At 46.1% G+C, this 19,247-nt stretch overlaps 1 protein-coding gene across 1 annotated transcript in view; it reads right to left on the reverse strand.

The window, feature by feature from the left end:
* Window positions 1–19,247, reverse strand: part of LOC144797840 (guanine nucleotide-binding protein subunit alpha-15-like) — a 48,885-nt gene that overhangs the window by 22,320 nt on the left and 7,318 nt on the right. Inside the window, exon 2 of the mRNA XM_078668648.1 lies at window positions 15,012–15,199. Coding sequence (XP_078524774.1) covers window positions 15,012–15,199 — 188 coding nt within the window. The remainder of the gene's footprint in view (window positions 1–15,011; window positions 15,200–19,247) is intronic.

The following is a 19,247-nucleotide window of genomic DNA, read 5'->3' on the forward strand; positions in this document are numbered from 1 at the left end:
GCGATGTTAGCGACTGTTTCCAGTCGCTAACATCTTGGCACGCCCACTTTGCATGTCATTAGTGATAAATATCACTGACATGCAAAGTGGGGCCCAAGATGGTCGCTATCTCCTACTAGCTGTCGCTAACTGGTGTTCGCGACAGCTAGGTAATAGGGAGATAATTTTATCTCCGCTGTCTTGGCTTTTAAAGCCAAAAAAGCGGAGATGAACCCCCTTGATAATATGCCCCAGAGATCCTAAACCCAGGGTCTGAGCGTTGTAATGACTTCCACCCCAAGTATGCTCTCAACAAAACCACAAAACTTTCAGAAACAAACATATTAGCTTCTATTCGGCTTCTTTGATCTCCAGAAAGTGCCTGGGAGTATTAGAGGCTGCAGAGTTGAGAAACAAAAGTCACTCACCAACTAATTTGAAACACTCCCTCATCCATGCACAGCTGAATGAGCAGGAGCAGAGAACCACCCACTGTAGGCTGCATCATCGCCATAGAGTCACGGAAGAAGCACACTGGTAAACATGGTGGCTCATGCGTCACAGCCGAAACACTGCGTTCACGAGACATTACTCCTGCATTAAAAGAGCGTCACGGTGCCAAGTTCAGTGGTGTAGAAGGGGTGCCATGGGCCCTTCTGAAAACAAGCCAATGACCCATAAGAGCTGCCCGTGTAAGTAAAATGCTGGAATAATTGGGGCTCGGTGGGCTCCCCAGGCCTCTGTATCCAGGAGCAACTGCACCGACTTCTCCAGTGAGAGCTACACCCCTGGCCGAGTTATTCACCGTACGATTTTGCAAATGCCAGGTGCCCGCGTCAGAACAACCAGAGAGCGATTTGCGTCCAACAGCAGAACATGATGGTCCTACAGATACACAAAGCAGATGGTCCATGCAACAAATCACAGAGGTGGTGCTAGGTACATCATAAGGAGATATAAAACCAGATGAACCAGGGAAGACCACATGAGAAGTAGAGAGGAGAACAGAATGGGAGAGGGTGGGTAGGGGGCAAGAGGACGAGGAAGGAATGGAAATGAGGAGGAAGCCAGAACTAGAGAGCAGGAGAAATGGAAAGAACAAGAGTAAAGGTGGAGAGGGGTGAAACAAAGCAAAACTTAGGGAGAACAGAGGAGCATATTATCAACGGCCAGCGATAATTATCGCTGGCCGTGCTTAGCGATAATTTTATTATCGCAGGCTATCTCTGTAATGTATCGCCCTGGTAGCGCGTTATTAACAACGCGTTTCTCCAGGGTGATAAAAATTCCAGAGTTAGCGAGGTTATCGCCGTTTTGCAGGGAACATCGCTGGTTTTCCAGCGATGTTCCCTGCAAAACGGCGATAACCTTGCTGATACGAACCACAGGGTCGTATCAGCATAATCCACCCCAATGTTGGTGACAGGTAAGTCTGCATTGTAGCAGATGTTAGTTTTTGGAGAAAACAACTGTTTTCTCCAAAAACTAACGTGTGCTAAAATGCTCGGCAGCCTTGTAAATATCACGATGTGAACATCAGCGATATTTGCAAGGTAGTCCATCCGGGGTACGCCCAGTGACGCCCACTTTGCATCTCAGCAGAGCTGCAAAGGGAGGCGTTTGGAAAATGGGTGCTAACAGGCGATTATGCATGTTAGCACCCTTTTGTAAACAGGGTGATAGTTTTATCTCCGCTTAGCCCTGGTAAATATGCCCAGAGTGAGATGGTGGGAGAAGGGTGCATGGACTGGTTTCTCACGGTATGGTCTGAATACAGGTATACAACCTTTACCACGCAACTTTTACAACGACCTACCTTTACCACGCAATTTTTACAACGCAGGATCCATTACAACGAAGTACCATTACAACGCATGTTTTTACAACGCAGATACCTTTACAACGCATACCATTACAACGTAAGTATTGGTAAGTATATAATTTTATTAAAAATATTATAGGTTTGGGTTTTTGGGTAAAGTGGTATTTTTAGGGTTCAGGGTTAGGTTTGGGTTTTTGGGTAAAGGGGTATTTTTAGGGTTCAGGGCAAGGTTTGGGTTTTTTGGGTACAGGGGTATTTTTAGGGTTCAGGGCTAGGTTTGGGTTTTTGGGTAAAGGGGTATTTTTAGGGTTCAGGGCTAGGTTTGGGTTTTTGGGTACAGGGGTATTTTTAGGGTTCAGGGCTAGGTTTGGGTTTTTGGGTAAAGGGGTATTTTTAGGGTTCAGGGCTAGGTTTGGGTTTTTGGGTAAAGGGGTATTTTTAGGGTTCAGGCCTAGGTTTGGGTTTTTGGGTAAAGGGGTATTTTTAGGGTTCAGGGCAAGGTTTGGGTTTTTGGGTACAGGGGTATTTTTAGGGTTCAGGGCTAGGTTTGGGTTTTTGGGTACAGGGGTATTTTTAGGGTTCAGGGCTAGGTTTGGGTTTTTGGGCAAAGGGGTATTTTTAGGGTTCAGGGCATGGTTTGGGTTTTTGGGTAAAGGGGTATTTTTAGGGTTCAGGGCAAGGTTTGGGTTTTTGGATACAGGGGTATTTTTAGGGTTCAGGGCTAGGTTTGGGTTTTTGGGTAAAGGGGTATTTTTAGGGTTCAGGGCTAGGTTTGGGTTTTTGGGTAAAGGGGTATTTTTAAAGTTCAGGGCTAGGTTTGGGTTTTGGGGTACAGGGTAAAAATTAAGTAAAATTAAATTTAAATTACATTAAATTAAATTAATTACATTTAATTAAATTAAATTAAAATAAAATAAACTAAATTATATTAATTTTAATTAATTTACATAAAAGAAAATATTATATACTTACCAATACTTACGTTGTAATGGTATGCGTTGTAAAGGTATCTGCGTTGTAAAAACATGCGTTGTAATGGTACATCGTTGTAATGGATCCTGCGTTGTAAAAATTACGTGGTAAAGGTAGGCGTTGTAAAAGTATGCGTTGTAACGTCATACATCCCTGAATACAACCATACCTCCAGATTTATGTCCTGTGCTTGTTCATGCAGTGAGTGGGAACAAGTGTCGCTGCACTGCTTTAAGGCAATGCAGAGGAATAAGAAAATGATAATAACCAAGCGCGGTATTATGATTTTGTTTTTGCCTTCCTAGGTGCGGGGAGGGTCGGGCTGGCCAGAGCAGAGGCCAGAGGAGGAGTGGTTTGCCCACTCAAAGTGCGCATGAGTGTTTGACCGGCCATCTTGGGTCCGTAAAACATTCATGCGCACTTTGCATGTTCCCCACCAGGCTGCATTACACAGTCTGGTGGGAAACATACACAGGCTCCCTGTCCTCGTCTGAGAGCCAAACAATGGCGCTCATACCAATCTCAAAGCTGCAATGCAGCATTTCGATGGGATGGGGAACTTAGGGGAACCAATCACAACCCTGCATTGCAGCGTTGTCATTGACTTAGCGAGCCTGGGTGCCTCCCCTGCGACGAGGAGCGGCCGCAGAGAGGTGATGGCTGACGGAGTGAGCAGCACATACGCTTAAAATTTTTTTTTTTATATTTTTTTCTCTTTTCTACCCCCTACCTCCCCCTGCCCCCGCCACCGTTCCGTACCAGCCACCACTGTGAACACAACACTTTGGTTAAAATGCTGGCAAAGAATGGTCTTCCCCGGCTGTCCAGGGATGCCAGAATTTAAAACATTGTTGCTGGCAGGCAGTGCTCAGTTCGGCTGCCCAAACCTTTTAGCAACAACAGCAGTGGTTAGTGTGAGCCGGTGGGGCACACCAGCACCTATCTTTGGGTGCTGGCATCCTCACGAGACACCGACTGAGAGCAAGAGAGGAAAACAAATAAAGTGGAAAGAAAGAGAAAGATGGAAAAACCATCACAAAGGGAGAAAGCAAGAACCTGTAAGGGTGAGATAAAGGGGCAGGGAGTGTCTGGTGACGGATTAAAGAGGATTGAGAAAGAATCAAGACTGCACACCAGCACTAAGGGGCATATTATGAAGGGATTTATCTCCGCTTTTTTGGCTTTAAAAGCCAAGAAAGCTGAGATAAGATTATCTCCCTATCAGCAACAGGGTGCTAACACACAAATTCGCAGGTTAGCACCCTTTTTCTCTACGCTTCCCCTTGCATCTCTAATGAGATGCAAAGTGGGCGTTCCAGAGAAAAATAATAGGAGAAATGTTGTTAAGCGACATTTCTCCTATTATCAATGATTTCGCTAACCCTGTTAGTGTTAAAAAAAAGCAGCGCTAACAGCGGTTAGCGCTGCTTTTTTTACACCTGGTATTTTCCTGACTTAGCCATGATATCCTATGGAAGGTGGATATCATGGCTAAGTTTGTGAGCCCCTATCATCAAGCTGACGCCAAACTTCGAGAGATTATCGTTGGTTTTCCAGCGATAATCTCTCATTTGGCAGTTAGCGCGAGGATTTTTATCACTTCTGAGATAAACCTTGCTAATAGCAAGTTATCTCTGCGATAATTTCCGGCGATGCTTAGCGTTAAAAAATTTGTTGCTAAGCATCGTTAGCGATAAATATCGCTAATCGTTGGTAATATGCCCCTAAATAGTTTACAAACTAAGGGGCATATTTACAAGGGCTTTAGCTCAAAAAGCCCAAAAAACTGAGCTAAAACTATCACCCTATTTACAAGAGGGTGCTAACATGCATAATCGCATGTTAGCACCCTTTTTCCCAACGCCTCCCTTTTCATCTCTAATGAGATGCAAAGTGGGCGTCACTGGGCGTACCCCGGATGGACAACCTTGCAAATATCGCTGATGTTCACATCGCGATATTTACAAGGCTGCCCCAACATTTTAGCACACATTAGTTTTTCGAGAAAACAGTTGTTTTCTCCATAAACTAACGTCTGCTAAAATGCAGACTTACCTATCCCCAATATTGAGGTGGATTATGCTGATACGACCCTGTGGGTCGTATCAGCAAGGTTATCGCTGTTTTGCAGGGAACATCGCTGGAAAACCAGCGATGTTCCCTGCAAAAGGGCGATAACCTCGCTATCTCAGGAATTTTTATCGCCCTGGGGAAACGTGTTGTTAATAACGCGCTACCAGGGCGATAAATTCATGATATAGCCTGCGATAATAAAATTATCGCTAAGCACGGCCAGCGATAATTATCGCTGGCCGTTGTTAATATGCCCCTAAGCCCCAAACAAAAGTGGGGATGAGTGGATGCTAAAGAGAGGGCGTAGTGCCATGACATTCAAAGACTAAAATGCATTAAGAGTAATAAAGAAGCTCAGAAAAGCATTCATGGGCCCCCTGCTCCCACATTTAGAGTGTACTCTATTGACACAGCACTCCCTCACACTGTATGCACTGTCCTCCCTTGTGCAATACAGACACACTACCATCGCTTGCACGCTTCACAGTGCCCTCCTTCACACTATGCGCACTGCCATACCCTCACACTTCATAGGTTGCTTTCAGGCACACGGATTCAAACCCTCTGGGGCAGTTCACAAAAAAGTAGTAACTCTGCATCCATAAAAGTGATCATACAAACGGGTGCTTATTTACTACTCAGGAACCCTTCACTGGTACAACTGGACAGAGGCACCAGGCGTGGGTTTCTGCATACTACTGGGAATATCACGTGCCATATTTCCCCCGATCTCATCTCCTCAGTGCAAGTTCTAAAGAGCGTAGACTTCAGCGATGGAAAAATGATGCCCGATGTGCAAAGGCACATTTTATTTCTTCTCCGTCGAAGGATAAGGGTTGGTTCAATAAACAGGGTTGGTCAAGTTTGACCATGAACAGGGGCTGAGAAAGAATCGTGACTGGACAAGACGTCACCCTCCAGCCTGGCAGTGACTCTGGACCGCAGTCATGTCTTTCCTGTAGATCGCCCCCACTGCGATGGTTGTCTCTCACCATTTTTTGCCTGGGTTTAAGCCGATGGATCTTTTCTTTATCGTCAGGCTGTGCAAGTGTCACACATCATGTGTGACACTAACACAAAATTGGATACTGAAATTGAACTGAAAAATCTTACATTCCACAGAGTAGTGGATAGTAAAGCATACTTTTTATGCTTATGAGACTTGTGTCAGCTTTGAAGAGAACTTGAAGTAATAAATCAACCAGACAAATTGAGATTCCACAGCTGCAAAAATGCTTCTCAGCAGCCATTTCGGACATAGAGAACTCTACTTTTTCAAGGATATTCAAAGCTTAAGTATTTCCCTGGTTGATCCGACACTTAAACTCAGAGCCTCAAACCCTGCACATGAATCAAGTCATTCCAACGCTCACTGTTCACAGAGATTGCAACATGCATCTGATTCAGGGGCAGGTGTGATGCCAACTCAGGTTTATTAAGGCCTCATGGCCTGACTTGTGGATAGCAACTCCTGTAGTGAAACGTCCACCGAGGAGATTGCGGACAATTGTACCTACATCCTTCTCCGCCGCCAGCCGTGATAAACCATGAATCCATATTAGACCCAAGTTGGACTCCTACATTGAACACTTGTGGGGGTAGGAAATCTCTTTCACCACGTGAGGGTGAACAGATTAGTGTCTTACAAGGGAATCACCAAAAGCCCTGACGAATGCCCCTAAACAATGTTCTGGCCAGGCATGGGCCGAAACATGTTGGCTGTGTGGTGAATGAAAGGGTCATTATACCTATAATCACCCACCACATTTTAATCATGTCTCGGGAATGAAGGTAATTCCTTTACCACAAGGTATTTTCACAATCATCTGGACCCATTAATAATTGTTTACATGCAGGAAGCTGTCCCTTCCTGCACATAAACAACCATTAAATAATGCTGATTTGCTACTTCTGTCTATGCTGCATTCTGCAGCACACAGAAAAAGCAAATCACCATTGTAGATTGTTTATGTGCAGGAGGGGGCACCTTCCTCCACATAAGAATCATTCCCTGCAATGCAGGCGCCCTTGCACTATGGCACAAGAATGTCTGTGTTGAGGCTAGGCAGCTATTTTGAACACCGGCGAAGGGAAAATACAGGGGGCCTCATTTATGAAAAGTGACGCATCGCTGCGTGAAAACAGCGATGAGTCACATTTCACTGCGCCCTCCTTAGCGACACCAATGATGCGTCATATTTACATTATGACGCATCAAGGCGCAAGGAGTTACAGATACGTCAGTATTTCTGACGTATCTGTAAGTGCAAAAGTGGCGCATTGCTGGAGTGTGTCACAAAAGTGACGCAACTCCAGCAATGTGTCCTTTCACATGGAGCAAGCCCCATGTGAAAGGGCCTGCGTCAGTCTTACGCCTGCTGTGAGGCAGGTGTAAGAAATTGACGCATTTGAGCCCTAGAAGTGGCACAGTGAAATCTCATAGATTCCACTGCGTCCCTTCTATGACTCTTTCTTGCGTCAATACGCCCCTCTGCATACATTATACCTGGCGCAGGTATAATGTGGCGCAGGGGTTTACAAAGTGACGCATCTACCTAGATGCGTCACTTTGTAAATATGGTTCAACAAGGCACATTATTTACGCTGCTGCTGCGTCACAAAAAGTGACGCACCGGCGGCGTAAAAGTGACGCACGGCCTCATAAATGAGGCCCAGGGGGTGCACTGTTTTGTTGTAATATGGCGCATCCCTATGTTTTAGAAATGGTGGAGCATGTCGCTGCAACATTGGCTACTGCTCCACGCCCCGTTATTTCCTTGTCAATATGCCCCTTTGTACGAGCAAGAAAGTGAGAAACATTTACAGCAAGCAGAGACAGCACCCGTGCCCCCGCCCTTTACTTTATCTGATGTGGTCTCACAACTACCAACTGTGATGTGATAAGTAAAAGTTGGCTCTTACTCAGGATAGATACAGTCGAGAGGACACTGTCACTTTCGACCCAACTTCCTTGACACAAACAGTAACTACTAAAACGGCAATAATGGGCTTGCTAATATACGTTATAGAATTCTAATAGAAGCCCAGGTTAGATGTGCAGGACATCTAACCTGGGCTTCTACTGGAATTCTATAACGCATATTAGCAAGCCCATTATCGCCGTTTTAGTAACTACTCTTATCGGAGAATTTTGGGTTGTGAAATGTTTTCAGACAATCATTAGGCTTACAGGTATTTTTTAGATAAGGCTACATACAGCTTTAGATTTTTTGAACCTCATGTTATCAATTCTTCAAAATATAGAACAAGGAGGGGTACAGAAATAAAGAGATGGCTTTGGGTCAGCCCCCTTCATCCATTGGCTTTCACGTGTGTTCATGGCTTTCCATTTTATGAATGGTTGTAGTGTCCTGTCTAGCCATTAGCCCATGAAATGTAATGTAATTAGAACTTATAAGGCGTTCTTCTAGCTTGCAAGGTGTCCTGGTACGTTCTTGAAACTGAAAGTGAGGGCAGAAATCAGTTTCTTAACCCCTTCGATGCTAATGACGAGCTGAGCTCGTCATGAGTTGCGCCGCTCGCATGCTCATGACGAGCTCAGCTTGTCATGTAACGCGGTAAATCGAAAAAAGCCGCACAGCGCAAAAATGACCGCAGCACGCATGCGGTTAAAAAAGAACCTAGTGGCATATTAGCAAGAACCTTGTTAAAATTATCGCTGTTTTAGCGGCAGGAAACTGCCGCTAAAACGGCGATAATGAACTTGCTAATATGCGTTATAGAATTCCAATAGAAGCCCAGGTTAGATGTGCAGGGCATCTAACCTGGGCTTCTATTGGAATTCTATAACGCATATTAGCAAGCCCATTATCGCTGTTTTAGCGGCAGTTTCCTGCCGCTAAAACGGCGCTAATTTTAACGAGGTTCTTGCTAATATGCCCCCAAGTTTTCAGGGCTCTACGACACAGCAGCAATAGATTAGTTATCAGAAAATGAGAAGGCAATGCATTCCAAATCTTAGCTTTGCCAATGGAGAAGGTTCTACCCCCTGAGCGAGCCCGGGGGAGCTTGGCAACTACTAGCAGGTGAGCATCTGTAGATATAAGATGGGGGACAGGCTGCGATGAAGGGAACGGAAGACGATGCAGACGGCTTTGAATACAATGTGTTTGGAGACTGGTAGCTGCCAGTGCAAAGCTTTTAGGTCTTTAGAGATGGAAGACCATTCTGAATGTGCAACAGAAGGCGTACCAGATTCAGGGAAGCCCAGAAACTAGGAGTTGCGATAGTCGAGGCATCGCAACATTGTGGCCTGGACGACCAAAGGCCTGGAGAGTGCGGGCAAAAAAAGGCAGACTGTCGAAGCACTTTCCGCATTTCAAAACATAAGTATGAAAGGTAACTGACCAGACTATAGGTCAGCGACCAATCTGAATCAAGCTGGGTGCCAAGGTCTCGGATGCACGGGAAACATCCTTTACGACGCAACTTTTACCACGCAGTGCCTTTACATCCGGATGCACGACACAGGAGTGGCGCAGGTCACATTTATGCAGGCCAAGAGCCTAGCGGAAGAGATCTTGGAGCGGCTGCCTGAATTCACTAGTATATCCATTTTATTGGACTTTGATGTCAGTGAATTAGCACTCCTCCAGTTCACATGGAGCCAGTGTGTTCACTAGTGTAATTTCTTTGCTGACACAACAACAATGTAATTGCTGGTGTGTGGGTTTGTTGTGTGAATGATTTGTCCTGTGATTAAGAGGTTGTTTATTTCCTGAGGATTGCTGTCATGATAACATAATGATTTTTTTGTACGCCGAGTAAAGGCGTGGGCATTCATAGTCTTTACTGGAGGTGCAAAAAAAAATGCTCATTTGTCAAAAGTAACCCAGAATCAATATTTTGCTGGGTCTAGCTTTTACGTTCAGCACTTACAATCAAAACTTCTTGTTCTGACTTCTTTTCGTAGAACTCTTCTTGCATACAGCTTAACTCTGCTATCACAGGGGCATATTAGCAAGAGTGGCGTTAAAAGTATCGCCGCTTTATCAGCAGGAAACTGCCGTTAAAGTGGCGATAATGGGCTTGATAATATGCTCTATAGAATTCCAATAGAAACCCAGGTTAGATGTCTAACCTGGGTTTCTATTGGAATTCTATAGAGCATATTATCAAGCCCATTATCGCCACTTTAGCGGCAGTTTCCTGCCGATAAAGTGACGATAATTTTATCGCCCTGTCTTGATAATATGGCCCACAGGGGCATATTACCAACAACTAGCGATAATTATCGCTATGTTGGCTTAGCGGCAATATTTTTATCACCGTGCTGCGGCGATTTTTATCGCTTAGGAGCCTTGCTATTATCAAGGTTTATCTCCTAAGCGATAAAAATCGGCCGCAATGCATGAATATCGCTGAAAAGTCAGCGATATTCATGCAATACCGAGCTAATGCTCTTAGCCATGTTATCCACCTCCCATTGGATAACATGGCTAAGAACTGCTCAGGGGCAGGTGATAGCTTTTGGAGATATTCACGCTTAGCGCGAATATCTCCAAAAGTTGGTAATAGGAGATAGCGATGTTAGCGACTGTTTCCAGTCGCTAACATCTTGGCACGCCCACTTTGCATGTCATTAGCGATAAATTTCACTGACATGCAAAGCGGGGCCCAAGATGGTCGCTATCTCCTACTAGCTGTCGCTAACTGGTGTTAGCGACAGCTAGGTAATAGGGAGATCATTTTATCTCCGCTTTCTTGGCTTTTAAAGCCAAAAAAGCGGAGATAAACCCCCTTGATAATATGCCCCTTAGGGGCATATTACCAAGCAATAGCGATAATTATCGCTATTGCTTGGTTAGCGGGAAAAAAATATCGCCGAGCACCGAGGATTTTTACCGCTGAGATACCTTGATATTATCAAGGTTTATCTCAAAAGCGGTAAAAATCCTGCGAAATGCATGAATATCGCTGAAAAATCAGCGATATTAATGCATTATCGTGACAATGCTCTTAGCCATGTTATCCACCTTCCATTGGATAACATGGCTAAGAACTGCTTTTAGCAGGCGTTAGCTTTTGGAGATATTCGCGCTTAGCGCGAATATTTCCAAAAGTTGTTAATAGGAGTTAGAGATGTTAGCGACTGTTTTCAGTCGCTAACATCTTGGCACGCCCACTTTGCATGTCATTAGCGATAATTATCGCTGACATGCAAAGTGGGCCCCTAAATGCCCGCTATCGCCTACAAGCTGTCGCTAACTGGTGTTAGCGACAGCTTGGTAATAGGGCGATAAAATTATCGCCGCATTAGCGGGAAAAAGTCCCGCTAATGCGGCGATAATGCCCTTGGTAATATGCCCCTGAGTCTTTTCAACAAAGGGTCTCTACTCCCAGCTTTCATATTGTTGTAGCCCAAGATGTTGTTTCATTAGGGGGTTTTCCTTCTAGGACAACTGGGGACAACATACATAGTCATCCAGCTATTATCAATGCCTTCCCCTAACAAAAAACAGTTTGCCTTAGCCAATGCTTGTTATACTTGCAACAAATGAAAACAATAGTTGTTTTTCCCCAAATGTCCAGCAAGTTTATAATGTTGCTCAAAGAGGACTGTTTTTTGTTTTCCCCCTACACAGACAGTCATTTTATTGAGTCTCAAGGACAGACTAATGATAGCCATGGATTCTTAAAACTACTCACTGGCTCCTCTCAGCACAAGGGTGATTTAGGAGAAGAGACCTCGTATTGCAGGGGTGCACAAAACAACAGCAGCAAAGGAAAGCGGTAGGTTGAAAACTTGTTCACTCTTATCTCGCAAGGAAAACTTGGGTAGCACCAGGCCCGGTTACAGGAATTTTCATCTGGATAGGCCATGGGTATGTTCGGTTGGGCCAATGTGGGACCAAAGTTGTCGATTCTGGAGGTAGCCTACAACCCCAAGATTATATCATATCTTCTTCCAAGAGCAGCTAGAGAGTTCTTTGAGAGTAAGAGTTAATGTCTATACACAACAGCCCCAACCCTTAATATTTCCAGCAGGCCAGGCTTCAGCACAAGCACCTGGATTCTAAGCAGATTCTAGCAGCAGTTCAAGGTCAAGGAGGTCCCTGTTACACACATAAGCCTTGACATTTAGGCACTAGGAAGATTGGCTATTACTCCTTGAAATTTGCCCAATACCTATTTCTTTGCATACTGTGAACTTTGTAAAGTGGAGAAGTGTGGCTCACTGGTTAGAGGAGGCAGACCCTGAAGCAGAGGTCAGACCCGGGACCAGGGTTCAATTCCCGACGTGGCAGGGTCTTGAGCCCAAATATCCAGGGACTCGATAATTCTCGTTTCGGTGCCTACTCGAATCACGGGTTCACACTCTGCAGCTCTGGGCATTAGCTTGCTTAATCTCCACTACGGCCCCCCCGTGGCGGGATGCCTGGCTTTCACCTTGGGGATGCCCAGTACGGGTATCTCACAGGGAAAAAAGCCAGGACGGGTTCCCAAGGCAAGCGCCGAGATGCCTACGGGTAATCGAGCGCTATATAAGAATGCATAATAATAATAATAATAATTGTAACTGTTTATTTTCATCTCATTCTTCTGTGGTGAACTTTCGTTGATCAAAAAGTTTAAAAAACAGGAACACCTTTGGAAAAAAAGAAAGCAGGATTGTTGACAACTAAGAGCAGGTTTCATGCCTGATATTTGTACCACCATTAATTGCAGTCAAACAGGTGACCATCTGGGGCCCTATTACACAGAGTGCCCTGGTTACGGGAGGGGCCGCAGATGCTTGTGCAGCCCCTCCTGTATACTGAATGCTGAAGTGCTGGCACGCATGTATAGCCAGTGCCATGTTCAGAGGACGTTCCCTCATTTGCAGGGGCATGGCCGCACGCAAATGAGGGAGTCGTTTGCCTCTTAGCCCATGTATATTAAGGAGGTGGACACAGAGGCAAACAGACACACAACATGGGAAAGAAAACCAATCATCCAGACTAACAGAATACTCCAGCCAAGGCTCAGTTTTGTACCAGTCGGAACTGAATGCTCCGTAAAGTGCATTTGCTTCTCTCGGGTCGCGCCATGTCATGTTATGTTGGTTTGTGAAGCGCACTCTCACCCAGGAGGGTATCCTGGCACTGAGCAGGTGTGAAATTAGACCAAACCTGGGGCCTTATGTGATGACCTGAAAAGCCCGGTCTTCCGCTTCTTGTGAAATTCAAGAAATGAAGAGGAGGCTGGGATATTAGCTACACACCATTTCATGCTTTAGGAGCGATGTAGGAGAAGGCTCAACCGATGGATCAGCTTTTCCATACGTGTGGGTTGTAAACAAGTAGGACTCTTGCCAGGTGTCTGGTAACTTTGTGAAAGCAGATGGCATTGTTGAGGTATGCTGAGCCAGAGTGCCTTAAAGCTTTATGTGAGGAGTTTGAAATGTTTGGGTATGGGTAGCCAGTGTAACTCCTTGAGGTGAGGTGAGCTCTGGCAACACACCTCAGTCCTACCCTACATGAACTCTGCAGCTCCACAGCAGAGACTCACACAGAGCTCCGCCAGCACACCTCAGTCCTGAAGCAACTCTGCAGCTCCACAGCAGAGACTCACACACAGCTCTGCCAGCACACCTCAGTCCTACAGCAACTCTGCGGCTCCACGGCAGAGACTCACACACAGCGCTGCCAACACACCTACACCCTGGCCTTTGGCGTTTCCTGTTATGTTTGCATCAAACACCACAAATAAAAGAAATAAATTATGTAGGCTTGGAACCGGCACAATCAGGCCTATTTTGGATACAGAAAAGGTTCAATGTGAACAAAACAAAGTCGTGGTGCATGAGTATTTAATGAATGTTTCTGCAAGTGGGTGTACATTTCGGAAGATAAGAGGGACACAGTACTTGTTAGTTCATGGGTAATACTATTCAGAGCAATGTAAGTGGCAAAGGAAACCAGTCCAGGGCTTCCGAGGGCCTAACCTGATCCCATTACTTACCTACGCACACTACAAAACAGTAAGTGTGCAACCACACCGTCCTGAAGAAAGCCCAATGACCCAACAGGGCTGCTAAGGCCTGAAACATGTCGACCACTCACGTTTTTAAATGGGTGCAATGAACAGTTACTCTTCTATTTATGCACCACCTCTCTCTTTTAAGCTTTACCCCATCATCAACACAATAAAAATTGTCCTGACAGATGGAGGTAATTTTAGACACACTTCACTCTCACTCTCACCACCACTGATGACTACTGTGAATACCAGTTGGTCTCCCTCCAGGTGGAGGAAAGCATAACAAAAGACCCAATGATGATGCTTTTCACGTAATAACACTTGCGTAAAATCAAGATATACCGCACCAACGGCTTCAACGTGAATGAGGGATTTTAAAGACAGTAAGAACCCAAGACCCTGGTTAGAAACAGGACAAGTGATTCATTCTCCTCCAAAAAGCCATCAGACCCACCCACAGATGGATAGTACCATCCCCAGGCTGTTACTTCCACCTCCAGCCGCTAAGCCCATTCCAGAGCCATCAGGCCCACCGTGGAACGCAAGGCATGTGCCACGGCCATCAAGTCCATCTCTGGATGACCAGGCTGCTCCAAGCTGACATGAAACCCAGCCGTGGATAACTAGGCCCATCCCAAGATTGCCACTACCCCTCTAGACAGCTAACTCCTGCCTGCGGTCATCAGGCCCACCTAAGAATTCTAGATCCATCTCATGTCCTTAAAGCCCATCCTTGGATGACCAGCTCCCCCAAGACCATGAGACCGCCCCAAGATGGGTGGACCCAACCCAAGGCGATACAAAAGGGGATTGATGGACGGAGCGTTTGAACAAATCAAACACTCACCCCCAGTCAACTGATCTGGGTTTAATCCATCACCATTCTTTAGTTCACTCAGCCACCCCAGTTCAGACATGGCTATATTCAAATCAGTCTGATCCTGTGCCTTATGGGAACAGTCCAGCCCGAACTGCCAAGCCATGTCTTCCCTGGACCGGAAACAAGCATCCTGGGACCGGTTTCGGATTCATAAGAATGGTGATGGATTAAACCCAGATCAGTTGACTGGGGGTGAGTGTTTGATTTGCTCAGACGCTCCGTCCATCATCCCCTTTTGTATCGCTTTGGACCCAACCCAAAGCCATCAAGCCAACCCTCGGATCACCCTCTTAGATAACTTACTCTGTTACCCTGGTCTTCGTACAGGATGTTGAGGGTCTCCATGGCCCCCGTTAAAGACTGCATGGACGTGAAGATGTTCTGATACACCAACTTAGCGAAAGGCTTCCGCTCCTCCTCTTCCGAGTAGCCGTCCTTATGAATGATGTGCATCTGTTTAATGAACGTTGTTTTCCCGCTCTCCCCAGTACCTGTTGAAGTCAAGAGTCAAACAATAACCCACGTCAGATAGAAGGGTCTAAGGCACAGTGACCAGCAAAGGCAGCTTTCAGGGGATGGAGGCAAATACATCATTCCAAGGTGGCTGACTCTGTAAGGATGGCAATGGGGACTTTGGAGGAATGGGCTGCAGTAGGAGACACTGCATGATATCAGAAATTGAGAGAGGACTCCTCCAAAGGGTGACACAGCAGAGCAAGGCACCTCTTGAGTGAGTCCAGGGCAGGACTAGGGAAGTGTGGCCTACTCAGCACCATATTAAGTGATGGGATCCGCACACATGCCAGTCTATTGGAATTGGCAAACAGGGGCTACACACTTTCCAAAGGTGTAAAGGGCTGAGGATAACAAATTGTACACTATATGCTGATGTCAAGCCTTCAGGTGCTTCATTTGACTCAGGGTGCTGATTTTATATGCTGGGAAATAAAACCTCCCTCGTGGTGATTTAGAAGGAAAGGAACTGAGATCTCATGCAGCCCGTTGTGTTCAGGCCCTAGGTGCAGGGGGAGATATCGCCCACACTGCTGATGTCATGTCTTCAGAGTCGCGCTCTCACACACCTGCTGATTTCCGACCTCGGAGACAAGATACTATCCACCTACCTGGATTTCGCGCACAGGAGACGAGATATCATCAATCTTTGCAGATTTGAGGTCCGAGGAGCTCGAAAGGCACTGATCATTTAGAGTCTGAAGGTTGACATCTTGTTCTTGACTGTATCCTTGGGAGCTAGGTGCTCAGGATCTGGGATCCTACCTATCCTGCTCAGATCGCATCCGTCCTGTTGATTCAATCCCTCTGGAACTAAGATCTCTCTCGTCCTGTTTCGAACGCTCCCAGCCGTCCTCCGCACACTCACACTGTGATGTCAGACGGCCGGGGGCTGTCCGAAGCACGCAACGGGTTAATATAAAGGAGACGGGTCAGCACCTATATTCGGATTAATGTACTGACAAGGGCTATATCGCCACTCTGCTGATCGTGGTACATAGAAGGGGTGATATCCCCATATAAGGATTATAGTAACTCACCTAACTGCAGACTGAAAAACCTAGAATGGGGTTATCCCTCGTACACTGATCACAGTAGCAGGAAGGGGAGATGTCACCCGTGTGCAGATTGTTTAGCCTGGAAGAGGCCATGTAGGCTGTCTGCTGATCATAGTGCTTAGTCTCAGTGATATAACTCACCTGCTGATCACAGTGTCTAAACGAGGAGATGTGAATCCCATTATTACAGTATGGAGGTGTGATATCACACATCTGGCAACTCGCCCGCTTGCCATGCACAGTGTTGACATCAATTACATCATTTCAGGTGTGGCACTGATGTCATCCGTGATGTCATACAACATGTCATGAATGATGTAATATGTGAGGTTATAAGCAGTGCATGGGGAGGGCGCAAGTTATACTTACTTCAGTTAACTACAACTGGTGCATTTCAGTGTTTTTTAAAGTTTAAAACGTTACATTTGTCACAGAAATTTTCACTGTACTATAACAAAACTTTAACATTTGGTGCTTTTAGAAAATCTCTAGGATATTTTCTATGTAAACCAGTATTTTATTACCATACGTGAATGGTATGGAGGTGGGCTCCCCGGGACAAAATGAAAGAATTGGCCCTGGGGTTTGGGATCCAGAGGCCTCTTATGGCTTGGGGAGGGGGCCGTACAACTCTCTCTCCTAAAGTACTCTTCAGCCCCGGGGCCCATTGGGGCTTGACGGGGTGGGGACTGCGCCCTCCCCTCCCCTGATATAAATTGTGCCTGCCCCGGTAGGGGCCGCATTCCTCCCTCCCCTTAAATATATATTATTTAAAATGCTGGCGGGCAGTTTTTATTTTTTTTTTAAAGAAAATTGTGATCCCGGGGAGCCCCGTGGGAGATCAGTGGTATCATAACATTTTTTTTTTTTTTTAAATCCCTGAGTCCTGTAATGGCTGCCAGCAACATTTTTCCTCATGTTACTGGCAGTCAATCAGAGCCGTACTCTTGCCAGAGCAAGATGGCCCAAGGGTAAAAATACTCCCTGGGCCAATCGGAAAGGCTCTATTTTTTTTAAACTGGGTCCGAGGGACTTGCGCGAGAGCCCCTCAAACCCAACCGTCCAGATATACAAATATGTTTTAAGCTTAATTTCTCAGAAACTACTGAACGGATTCACACCAAATCACAATAAGACGCTTTCTGGTTCAAGATCTCGCTTACTAAAAAATTCGGTGTAATTCTGTCTAACAGTTTTTGCGATAGTGCTTCTTAAAGAAATCTATGATAATGCATGTGGATTTTGCATTTTAGAGCCCCCTCCTTTTCTGGGGTCATGCCTGATGTATCACGCCATACACACACTAGGCAAAAAAAAGCACTTTTTTGGTAATTTTTTAGCAGATTCGTCAAACTGCACCAAACTTATAAGTGAAACAAAAAAAGCATTTCTTAGGGAAACAGTGGCCTAACTAAACTACTCCGTGGTGCCCGTGTCGTGATATATATATATATATATGTTAGACCTGACACCTTTTGGCGTGGTTCTTCCCCCATCTTTTTGCCTCTGACTCATGTGTTTTGATGCTGTGCTGAATTTCGTTTTTGCTGATTTAGATGTTTTGGACACTCTGCCACTGCTGATCAGTGTCAGAGTGTAAGTGCTCCTTCTGTAAATTGTGATATTGATTGAGTATACCTAATTGGCATATTTGTATCACCACGAAGTCCCTAGTAGAGGGCACTGTGTGTGCCAGGGCCGGTGATGACAAATGCTACTAGTGGGCCTGCAGCGCAGATTGCGCCACCCACATGAGTAGCTTTAAAATGGTGACTCAGGCCTGCCAGCGCAGAGCCTGTGTGCAGTCAGTGACTGCCATGTCAGCCTGGCCAGTGTCCCCACTGGCTAGGCCTAACCCTTCCCTGTCTGTGCACATCAGGCACCCCTATGGAAGGCTCAAGGTACCCCCCTGGGCAGGGTGCAGTGTATGGATAAGGTAGAGCATGTGCTAGTGCAGGTACTATGCTCTGGTAGTGGGCTGCAGCCATTTTATGTGCTCACTGCTGTAAGGCTATCTTGCTCCATAGAGTAACATGGAGGGGGCTGGGCCCATGTGATACCAGCCTATCTTCCCCTAGGAACAATATGGGACATAAGTGAAAGATATCCCTGGACTCAGAATTTAATGACACATCTTTTAGTGAAGGGTGTTTTTAAATCCTGTGTTGGAGAATAGCACTTTTAGAAAGTGGCTGTTCTCTTGTCTAAAACTTTTTCTGTGTGCCTGGGTTTGTGGAATGCCTGCCTGGTCTGGATGTGACAGGGAGGGGCTGCAGAGCCCCAGAGGAGAGGGTCGGAGCCATCCCGGGGATGAAAGGGCACATCTGCCTGCCTGGGAGGAGGGAGGAAGGAATGCCTGATAAGTGCTGAGCTGTGCCTGCCTACCTCCCCCACGTTAGCTCTCTCCTGGTGGTCAACTGACCCCCCTGGCCCTGAAGCTGACAGGAAGAAGAAAACCAGAGACACCTCAGTGCTCCGCAACCCCCAGAACTGGTTTAGACTGGACCCAGGGCCTCCATGCACAAAGGCTTCAAAGAACTTCAAAGGCACTGAGGGGTATAAGGAAAGGACCCCTGTCTACAGAGAGAGAGATTCTGAAACTCTGCAACCAAGAAGGAACCTCTGCTGGAAGGAGGACAGCTAGGGAACTAAAGGAAGACTGCCTTGCTGTGTGCTCTAAGGGCTGACCTGTTCTACTGTCTACCTGGAAGCTGAGGAGAAGAAAAGGGGCTTTGCTGTGTGCTGTGACCCTGCCTACTTGAAACTGCCAAGACTCTGCTGTGTGCTGTGTCTACAATTGAATCTCCAAGGGCCTGAGAAGAGCTGGCCTCCTGTTGGGAACCCAGGACTAAAGGTTCCTAAAGCTATCCCAGAAAACGGCTGGAAAATCGCGCTGTTGGGACCCGAGACGCGTGGTGCTGAACTGCGGAGCGTGAGGAAGGGATCGGTGTGCTCATCGGCACATTAA

The sequence above is a fragment of the Lissotriton helveticus genome, chromosome 12 (genome assembly GCF_964261635.1).
Source record: "Lissotriton helveticus chromosome 12, aLisHel1.1, whole genome shotgun sequence".
Taxonomy (NCBI): Eukaryota; Metazoa; Chordata; class Amphibia; order Caudata; family Salamandridae; genus Lissotriton; species Lissotriton helveticus.